This window comes from Lytechinus variegatus, chromosome 1 (genome assembly GCF_018143015.1).
Source record: "Lytechinus variegatus isolate NC3 chromosome 1, Lvar_3.0, whole genome shotgun sequence".
In the NCBI taxonomy this organism is placed as follows: Eukaryota; Metazoa; Echinodermata; class Echinoidea; order Temnopleuroida; family Toxopneustidae; genus Lytechinus; species Lytechinus variegatus.
The window spans coordinates 42,474,233-42,485,698 of record NC_054740.1 but is presented as its reverse complement, the minus strand read 5'-3'; the positions used below and the strand labels follow the sequence as shown (position 1 = coordinate 42,485,698).

The following is an 11,466-nucleotide window of genomic DNA, read 5'->3' as shown; positions in this document are numbered from 1 at the left end:
AATTACATGCGCTAATACAGGTGAAAGCTCATTAGAGCAAGTATTCATGATTGTCTTCCTGCTTATCAATAGGATTAAATCCTTTTCAATCACTTTTCAGTCTTTTAAGATTCTTTATATAGTACGAAAAAAATGTAAAGAAAACGAGAGCCAAAGTTTTCCCTGTCATATCATGGAACAGGCAATGGCATCATAAGGCAAACATTTTGAGGGGCCGACATATGTATAGGGCAAAAAATTAAATACAACCGAGCGAAGCTCGAGTTTAATTTAATTAATCAATTTTTATTAAAAAAATATATTTTTTTTGATAGATTTTGACATAATGTTAAAAAAGATAATATCATATTTTATCCTTCTCTCTTTGTTTGTACGTCACGGTGAATAGGATTTTTTCATGATTATGCGCATGATGGCGAAGCTCTATATGCTCGAGGGGCCCAGTATGACTCGTGTGGCAAGAAGTAGCTTTATACAAGTCCAGAAAGAGCGAAGCGAGCGAGATGAAAAAACACCTTTTCATGATAATCTAGCAGGGAGATAGATGTTGACGTGATATAACAAAAAATATAATACACCTTTCCTTTGTTTTTCTTTCTTTCCTCCTCTTTTTTGTCAGTGTTTGTAGAACTTTTGGGGGCCATGGTCCAAACTCATCCATACAAGAGATACAGCAGTGCAATGTGGGTTTGGTCCGGGGCAGAGCCCTGGAATTTCCTGACGGTTTAAGCCAGTTAAACCTTACAAATGACCACTAATTTCAATCAAAGTCCGTGTGTATTTAGCTTTCACACATCACATAAATTTAATGCAGTTGTGTACCGTAATCCTCCAAATGTTTTGAGGAAGCAGACCATAGAAAGCGTGGGAAAATTCACAAAAGTCGCCAGCGAGCGAAGCGAGCTAGAAAGAAAAATGGCCTTTTGAAATGAAATTCTAATTATGTGGTAGATTTTGACATTATAGCAAATATTATGTGGAACCACCCCCCCTGGTACGACAGTGGTTCAACGCAAAGTTTAATGCAGGAAGCGTCCATACAGGGACCGTTATAGAGCCCTTTAAATGTTACAGATGAAGAGCCCCCACTGCACGGAGTCTTGGACAGAGCCCCCGGTAGCTTTAGAGATTAACAAATTTATGATAGACTTTCATACGACAATATGCAATATACCGTGCAACTTTCCTTCCTGCTCGTTATCGTCAATCCTCGCCATGTAGTTTTATCTTGTCCCTTTCCTTTATTTTCAAATTTAGATTTTGGCTCATTCCATTCTACCTTCATTTCCCGCTTTTGTTTGCATTTTCCTGTCTTATTTATCATGTTAATGTATTTTTATATCGGGGAGCATTGTTTTTTTCTCACTCGTTCTTCTTTCTTTCCTTTTCCCCCTTTTTATGTTTTTTCTTATAGTTTCCCTTTCCCTTTCATTTCCCCTTTCCTTTTTTTTACTTTCCTTTCCCTTTCCCCCTTTTTTATTGTCATTTTCTCGTTGTTTAATTTCCAGCCGGGGGCAGCTTGCCCTTCCTGCCCTCCGCCAGTTACGCCACTGATTCTGCCGGTACGGCTCATCAGCACACGAGGGATCAACAGCGCTTCGGCCATTTTTAAGGGGCTGAACACCACATCTCGCTGGCCAGTGCTAAAAAATAATGGGGTGTACAGAATAATACCCCCATGATAAGGGTGTCAAATACACTAAGCTACTGAAAAGGGGGTGTGCTTTTCTCGCGGAAACCAACATGATTAGGGTCCCCACTATAGCACACTTATGGATCGAAGGTATTTTTTTCGGCCATGAAAGTGCTGGACATAACACCCCGATAACATCTTGGTTGGCCGGACTTACAAATGGATTGAACAAAATCATTGAAATCTCCTTTGCACATTCCGAGATGTCGATCCTCTCTTTCGCTGCACACCTATCATCATCTCCCCCTTCCTACTCCCGATACCCCATTGTTGCAGCTACACATTCTCACAGAACTTCACCTGCAACTATAACCACTTGGGAGTTTCCGCTCCGTGTTGTACGGACCATTCAAAAACACAGTGGACCGTATTCTAAAGTCGGGTTTAACTTAGACCACGGTCTAACTCTGTGCTAATTTTATGGGAAGCCAAAAATTCAAAAATTCTGTCTATATTGTATATTTCTTATGTTTACTATTTTGTTTTATTTTGCTTTCACAATGAAGAAAAACCATTCAGTTATCATTCCCAGACAATTATGAACAATTTGAGTGTCAAATGAGTTAATAAATTGGATGTGTATTTTGTCTGTTCTTGAATGCTCCGTACTTCACCGTGTAAAAACTCCTCAATGAAACTACAATGAAGAACAACATTAAAATGTGAAGATAAACTATGACAAATGAATAATACTTCAGAAGCACAAGTGATATCGGTAGTATTGTTTTTAACGTGTCATTAAAAAGCGGTTAAATCGTGAATATAACATATATAAATACTAGATAAATGTCTTTTACTTACATTTACAAAAAAAGACTTTTCTTTATTATGTACAATGAAAATATAACGCAAAGAAATCGATAATTGAATATAAAATACCAAAAGATACAAGTTGAGTTGAAGGCGAAAATGCCATCATCTAAGTCAATACCATCCATGGCAGTAAAATATATTAGGTGACCTGATAATTTTATCGTAAACTTAAAAAAAGCGATTCGTTTACCTTTTAAAAACATATTCAGAGGATATAATGTCATATTTTTTCAAATAAATTGATGCTTGAATAATAATTTTCAAGCTCAATCGTAATCCCAAAGGACTTAATAACGGTCGCATGCACATATTCTGGTCCACATCGTTATTTCTTCATATTATGAAAACTTATCTTTTCAACAAACTGAAGTTTCGAAAGTTTCAAGTAGAACTTCCAGTAATAGAGAGCATAAGTACTGTTTTACGTCATCTCAAAATATTCCATGCTTCGAATGACAATATGAAATCATAATGAATACAATGAATGGTTTGTTTTTGTAAGATTTTAGGCAAAAATCTTGAGAAATTAATCAAGAACAAAAAAAATGACATGATCATGATGATGGAATAAGGGCCTCAAAAAATCTGAGAACGATGAATCGATCTGATCCAATTTAAATATCCACGACCCTGTCATCGCCATTTATGGAAGCATTATAGAATATTATATGGATTATAATATCATAATCATAATCACAATCATAAAAAATTATCATTATCACGAAAAATCAATCAACTGCTTCTATCATGATCGTATAACTTAATAAAAAAGAACAAACATCGAGGCTACACAATAACGTGCAACTGAAAACTGAAGAAAACTGAGAACGAAATATTCATATTTTGCAATATTTACATCAGCCGAAAAAAATACTTTATAACGCAACCAAAAATAACTTGCCCAACTGTACATGATATAATCAAAAGAATATGTAAACAATAATACGCAAAAGATGATTGGTTGACTACTGAACTACCGATATAGCGCCAACTGTGTCGAACGCATGTCCAATAATGCTGCATGTGTTTCGCAGCCTAATTCTATGTCACTAGTCTAGTTGGATTAGTTGTGTTGATTATACACTGTATATACCATGCGATCACCTATAACAGTAAAATAGTAATATAAATGATATTTATTGCGTTTTATTGTCTGTTTGTTGCTTCATAAATATCATATCATAAACAATAAAGGCATCTACAGAAATATACAAGGCACTTTTGTTACATCGCAAATTATCAAGTAGGCTAACATTCATTACATTATCTATTTTTCTTCGAATTAATTTGAAAAGGGATGATTATAGGTAATCAAAATAGTTTATCTGAATCCATTTTAATTTACAAGAGTATATAAAATACAGGGAAAATACATACAGATATTGAAAACTATGTTGATTTAATATGATTGATTGGCAGGCAATACTGAATAACATTTTATTATATTAATTTTCTTTATGGAAGTATTTCATTTACATGATGGGAATCATTCAGTTCATTCGTGAAACGAGGCGTGTTTCTTCATTTCACCAGATGTCTACGACTGGAAGGAATATTTGGTCTCATTCACCAACGATTAATTTTCAAAAAAATCTTTAAAAAATCCTTTAAAAAGTAAATCTCTAGCATTGTAGTCTTAATCGCAATGCAGACTTTACCAGTCTGTGAACAACATGGAAGGGCCCGACCGCGCAGACACTTTCGGCCTGTCAAAGACGAAAGATTCAGCAGTGTACGAAGCTCCGTTGCCATGAGGTATACCACCAAGGAGATCTCCTTGATATCACTAGTCATCAGCACAGTCGGCTGTGTTCTCAAAGAGATTGCTTTGCTTCATTAAGAATATAAAAATATGTTTTTTCTTGCAGCTAATTCTGTGACCATAACTTGGAAAGTTTAAGGTCACACAGAAATTACCTTAGAGTTTCAAGCTAATTGGACGTTTAATTGCTGTAATTATGATGGCTACAGTCATAAGCGTCCCTAGGTACCTATATTATGTAAACTCTTTAGGACCTGTATGGGGAAAAGTTGTGTTTTTACCTCTACTGTGAAGCATGTAATGGGTTTATGAAATATATATTTTAGGATTTCTTCCTTTAACATTATTGTATGCAGTTACAAAATGTAGGGCCTCAAAGCCCTTGCAGGTTTATGTAATCCAAAGGAAAATTAAATATTTTGATGTGCAGCAAACGATTAAAGGGGTAGAACAGCAGCAATCGTCTGCACTTGGGGCAAATAATGCTGTTGGTTTCATGAAAATCGAGCCAATATTTTCCAGTTTTGAAAGTGAGAAGCTTCGGTGACATAAAAAAATAAACTTCCCTGTCGTTTCCATTGGTATACCCAATGCTGACTGAAAATGAAGATTCAAGAAAGTTAGTTTGACAAAACCCATCTGTAAAATTGTAGATCAGAATTAAAATAAAATAAATCATATTGAGTCTGCAACTGGTAGTTGTCGCGTAACGATTGATGATTTTCCCTGAGAAACTGTTGTTTTTCTTTGTTTGACATATCACATTTTCAATATCACTTAAAGACACGCATTGTCCATATAGGCCTAATTTTATTTACATAATCTTCAATTTGACATTGCAATTTCCACGAATTTGACAAAGAAGTTTCGCTATTCGATATCATTTTAATCATTTTATTATTACTGGCAAGTGATGTAGTATTTTTATTACTTCCATGACTACAAAAATGTTACGTCAGTTGATAAGTCTCTTTACACGATACGAGGGAGTTTCATCTCCTTGAAGATTTAGCAGGCGAAGCTTTGTCTTTACTTTTCACGGATGATGACCTCCATAGCCGCCTTCTGCTGGTGTCCGAGTCCTTGCTAGTTGCTGCTACCGATGCGGCTGGTTTGGAAGTTTTCGAGCTAACTCGTAAACTTGCGGACTTGGTCCGCGAAAATCTGTCTTTTGATGGGTTGTTTGTTGTTAACTTTTTACTCCTAGGCTTTGAAGAAGAAGAAGAAGCAGCAAAGACGTCATCATCAGCAATTTCTGGAATGCTGGCACCGAGCCTGTCACCCTTCTTAGATCCACTGAGGCTTAGTCGGTTCATAATCCGACTGAGCTTACCAGGTTTACTACCCTTTTTACCCGTCGGTGATGGGGTAATGTTGACAGAAGTTGGTGGCAAAGAATACCGTTTTGGACCGTTACGCTGAAAAGTGGAGCTGGACGACTTATCTCGAAGAGTGACATCTGGGGTTGATTCTGCATTTCGGATAATATCTGGGTCTGAGGAGCTCCGTGGAAACGCAAAAGAGTTATCGTTCTGTATATGAACCTCTTCGTCTGCAGATTTATTAGTCAGTTCTCCTGAAGATTCGTTCAATTCTTTTGCGGCTTCATTCTTTTCAACAATGTTCATCGAAGCCAATCGGGCTTGAAGAGATTCTACTGCACTTTCTGGAACAGACTTCTGGCCCTCCAATATTACTTCCGACACTTCTACAGGCTCAGGAGTGCTGTTCGTATTGCGACCTGCTACTCGTGATGTATCTAACTTGGTACTCCCTGAGCCAGTGGCTTTTCCTTTTGTCACAGTAGGTTCACTTTTGCGGACTGAACTACTCGACTTTGCAGTAGTTGTCTTCTTCGTAGCGGACGTGTCTGATGCATTCTTCTTTACAGATAATGTCGCATAGGCGGAGGTGTATGGTTTCTTTGTACCTGGTTTATTCGACCCATTCTGTCTTCTGACTGAGCCTGCTCGAGTGAAATTACTACTCGTCGTAGTAGAGTCCTTGGATACACTTCGCGGTGAGGAAGATACAGATGACGATGAAGACTTAGTGGAAGTTGAAGGTGATTTCTCGGTAGCAGAGGTTCCCCTAAGTGAGCTCCTGACTGAAGATGCAGCACTCAAACTTGACTTGGTAGACCTCAACGCACTACCAGCAATGGTAGTCCGTTCAGGTGCTCCGCGAACAAAATTCTTTCCCGGTTGTGAAGATCCCGCTGCAGCAGGTTTTGTGGTTACATTCCGCCTCGTTGAACCACTTTGAACAGTACGTGGAGATGCATTTGCTTTTGATCCCGTTGATGAATTTGAAGTTGACCTTGATAAAGGAGCTTTCACGGATGCACTGCGAGATACTGTTGATGAAGTCCTTGAGCTATTGACTGGTTTCTTTGTCTGACTTACGCTTGACACTGAGGAAGCGCCACTTGCGGCAGAGTCGCAACGTTCGGATCCTAACGAGTGAAGGGAATCATAGCTACTTGCTCTGCTACCACCTCCTTTACCGACACCATTGACCTTTGACCCGACAGGTAACCTTGGTGATGCTGACATGGGGCTCCTCTTTGTTGGAGTACCACTACGGGAAATCGGTGTAGAACCGCGTGATGACGACATTGTAATTCTTGGTGATGGTGACAAGTTTTTTGCTGAAGATGAGGATCTTATTGATCCATTACGTGTTAATGGTGATGATTTTCCCGCACTGGAATTAACAACTGGTGTCCTATTGGATGGGCTAGACACATTTTTCTTTACACCTGTGGTTTTTCCATTTCCATTACTCATTGATTTCTTCTCGACTGGGCTTGTTTTACTGCTCGTAACCTTTTTGTTTGAGGTGGCAGTGGCTTTGGTTACGGACTTGCTGGCTTTGTCCCGCACACCATTCTTCACTTCAGACGATTCAAACTGAGGAACTTCCTGTTCAGGGTTCGTGATCTCAGAAACAGTTGGCTCCGATCCACTTTCTACCAATTCGTCATTCTCCAAGACAATAACATCCCTATCATTGATTGGAATGGTCTCACTCACATCCTCATCCTTCTCAGAAGCTGGAACTTTATCCGTGGATACATCGGGGGACTTTGTAACATTCTGGTTGATATCTTGAACGTTTTCCAAGTCCTCCACAACCAAATCATCTTCATTGAATACATCCGACTGCGACCCTACAAATTCTTTGTACTCCTTGACGGGACTGTTTGGAGTGGAGTTGTCAGACTGGCTCCGTCGATGCTGCTCCACCTTGATGTCAAATATGTCGCGGCGAATTTCTAGCTGTCGGCGGTCAATACCTGTCCAAGGGTCATCATCAGAGTCAGAGCCATTAGTCACTTCGGAAGACAACCTCTTCAGCTGCAAATTAAATAGTGAGAAAGTTTACATTAGAAAAAGAAGATTGGATTATATTTTTCCGCAACAAAACAACCTCTCAGTATTGCACTTTTTGTCCACTGAAAGTTGCAAATCGATTCTTTCCTAGTAATAATCTGTTGAATCATAAGCAAGTTGCATGAGCAAATGCCTATCATAATACAAAAATAACATTGACAATTCTACCTTTAAAGTAATTACAAACACTGCATAATTAAGATCAATAATTTATCAACCAGATGAATATCAATTGATTGAGCTTATGAAATTTGAATAATTCGTATCATTCTAAACCTGCCTATAAAACTTGATCGAGTCCAAATCTGAATGCATACTGATCACCTGCTATTGGTAGGTTTTAAAATGAAATTTTAAGTTCCACCCCACTTAACTGCTATAGGCTGTAATGCGCACTGACCCCCTGGTGCTACTGAATGGGACTACAATTTGGGACTACAACAGACAGCAACTTGGGGGAACAAATTCTAAGTAATCACATCACTTTCCTCATCACTATTTCGAATATCAATTAAAAAAATCATCCTCCCCTTCTGACCCCGATATTTCACTAAATCTATCACTCCTATCGTCAAAAGTTTCGTCTAAATCCTTCTGTTTCACTTCTCCACTGCGAGTCGCCATTTTGAACTGAGCGTCGTACACTATTACTACGGCAAAGTGAATACAAACATTTATAAATCACTGCAAAAGTTTCGATAACTTTTGTGAAATAGCGCCATCTGGTGTCCATAGTCTAAAATTTGACATACACACGCTGTTTTTATCGTAGGGGTATTAACACCGCGGTGCTGACGCCTCAAACAGAAGATAGGTCAAGCACGTAATATTACGTGCCTCGCACAGATCGTAGACTCGCCCAGCACGTAATATTACGTGCTACGCAGTCAAGTGGTAACACCCGACCATGAAATTTGCAGCTCAAAGATAATCGAGGAGACTTCGAGGTTAATAAACCATGATCAGCATCAGTCTGCATTGCTCAAAATCACTCTAACTAACTACCAACTCAAATATCTTAGACATGTCCTAAATATTTGATCAGGGAGTCAGAACATTGCCTAAACTTGTGATGCTAGACAGATCAGGTCGGGAATATCTTGATTTGGACTTGATAGAATGGAAAAGTTCGGCACTTGAAACCTAACATAAACTAGCAAGATTGTTACCTTCAGAGCTTTGAGTCCTACAGGCCTCTGTATCACCGGCGGGGTATCATCTTCAGGGACGGGTGTTGGCTCTTTGGCAACCGTCTCAGGGGTCGACTGGCCTGTCAGGATACTCTCCAGTAACGATCGGTCACGGCTAATCTTATCTCGATATGTCTCCTCGACACTCTCAGTCTCCATGGCAACTATAGCAAGATGCGGTGTCAAGGGTGTGTCCATAAAGGGCTCACTTGGCTTCACATCCTCATAGGATTTTGAATTCTGGCGCTCTTCGGTGAGTTGTTTGTGGTCAACCTCTGGTTCTTGGCTTACACTTTCGCTCCGCATGGCCTTCCATTCACGGAGACGTGCGCGGTATGCACTTTCTCGTCGCTCAACGGGCTGCACTGGCTCTTTCTTAGAACCGGAAATATCCTCTTTACTCGGACTGCGATCATAAACCGAAGATTCTACGGTGCTAACAGCTGCTTCAATGTTCATGCTTTGGACATTCCTATTCCAGCTAGATAATCTGCTTTCTTCAGATTTGCTCTCGTTACTGGAAACATCAGGTTCTTTGGATTTGACGTGTTTTTCAAGATTTTCCGACGCGGTGGTTTTATGCCTTTCTAAACTGTCTAGATTTAGAGTCAATGCTTCAATCCTATTTGCCATTGTCCCAAGGTTGAGTTGATTATCGTTCGATGGTTCGTTTGTTTCTGAATCGGCTCGCGAGTTGCGTTTACTGTCAGTCGAGTCGTCGGAGATAGTTTGAAACGTTCCTGAGTCACCGGAGAGTCGTTTATCCGAATCTGATGAGTTAAGACTAGTGTTATTGAGGTTAGCATACATTGCGATTCTTTCACGGTGAATATGATCACGTATTGTGTTGTTCTCAGGTCGATCCGAAAGAGCATCGGCTACTTCCGAACTAATGCTGCCATCGTCACTTCCAAACGATACCGGCCGGGTCACTTCACTATGCGACTTTACATTACGGTATATAGTTTGGTCTCTAGGTTCGGTAGGACTCGTAACATTGTCTTTGTTTATGAAGTCTTTGAGCCTTTCTTGCCTTGAAAGGCTGTTCACTGCCAGCAAAGTTTCGGGGCTATCCAGAGACGCTCTAGAGCGGTAACTACGCTTTTGGGGACTCTTTGGTACAGTGTATTCCTCTGAGGATTCTGGTTTCGATTCCTCGTTATTTTCTGGTTCTTGTTTTTGTGGTTTCGTGAGTGGGTCTTGTTCAGAAACAAAAGCAGCAGGTGACTCAGAGCGCTCACGATTTCCAGTTAAATTATACTGCGATGTCCGTCGCTTGCGACCGCTGCGTCTCACACTGCCTTCGCGTTTGAATGATATCTGCTGCAATGTCTCATCGTCGTTACCCGACATGAGCAAGTCTATTAGATGGTTATCACTCTTGGATTCATGAACAGAAGAAACCCGAGATAATCGCTTTGAACCAGTCTCGATATCATCGCGTGTTTGGGAAGAATTCTCTGAAATCGCGTTCAGGTTTGGCGTCTTCTGGAACGATCGTCGTGCGACAGCTGCTCGCGTAAAGGAAGCTGGTGAAACATCCTCCACTGAAGACTTCCCATCTGCAGTCGGTGCTGGAGATGTCGGTCTGCTCCCGTAGTCACTATCCGTGGTTGTCCCGTCTGTCTCCATACCCTGGTACTTTCCTGTGAAGCCATCGCGGATGTTTCCAAGTAGGCGGTCAACAATGGAGTTTGATTCTCTTCCGGTTGGCGCACTCACAGACCTTGCGGGTGCTTTCTTGATACTTTCTTTGCGCTTCAAGGTGGCTGCTTTCTGTTCTTCACGTTGCTTTTGGCGTTGCTTGGCTCGTTTCTCCTGGATCACCCTCGTTTCGTTCTCCTGTAGTTAGAAAATGAATAAAAGTAACATTATGTTAAGAACATGCGTTTTTATCTTTAGTTACTCTTTTTTCAAATATCCTTCGTATCATTACTCCAAGAATATCTTTATCTGACGATCCTAACAAGTGTCTTCTTACAATGATTAGATGAAATTTTCTTGAGACAGCTGCGTTTTCAATTGACATGATCAACAACGAATATCTAATTATGATAGTGAAATTACCAAGTCTGTTTACGATTCTAAACAGGCACGGATTATGCAACATAAAACTTAATATATCTAACAAATTACAGAAGTGCCAACAGAATCGAAATATCGTCAAAAATATCATGAATCGTCCATTAATTCTGTAAATGACTGCAAAAATATAAATTGAAACGTGTCCGAAATTTTTTTTGTTCCCAAATCCCCTCGACAAGAGAAATAATTTCACCTACCGTTATTGCTTTCTTGAACTTCTCACAGAATATTTTGAAGGTCAAGATGCACTCTTCCAGTTTAAAAGTACTCGCATCTTCACAGAAGTACTCGGCCAGTTCACTCTTATGTTCCTCCACGCGTTTCATCATTGAGTCGATCACATCCAGTTCCCCCTTCGCAGTCTAAAATGAAATAAAAAACGACACAGTTTACAATTTTTACCTCCTTTTATCATCCAAAGTCCTATAAATTTTAGTGTTCCTAATATCACCTCTTGAGCAGGCTAGCTCATTAGGGATATCAACTTTAGAACTTTTCGTGGGGAACCATACATGTATCTCATGATTG

General features: G+C 39.7%; 1 protein-coding gene across 2 annotated transcripts in view; it reads right to left on the bottom strand.

The window, feature by feature from the left end:
* Window positions 1-2,405: 2,405 nt before the first annotated feature.
* LOC121414441 (formin-J-like) overlaps window positions 2,406-11,466 on the bottom strand; it is a 69,233-nt gene continuing 60,172 nt past the window's right edge. For both annotated transcript variants that reach the window (XM_041607628.1, XM_041607619.1), the window contains exons 13-15: window positions 11,136-11,300; window positions 8,833-10,695; window positions 2,406-7,627 (exon numbers count right to left, since the gene is read on the bottom strand). In XM_041607628.1, the coding sequence (XP_041463562.1) occupies window positions 5,261-7,627; window positions 8,833-10,695; window positions 11,136-11,300 (4,395 nt within the window). In that variant the 3' untranslated portion in view covers window positions 2,406-5,260. The remainder of the gene's footprint in view (window positions 7,628-8,832; window positions 10,696-11,135; window positions 11,301-11,466) is intronic.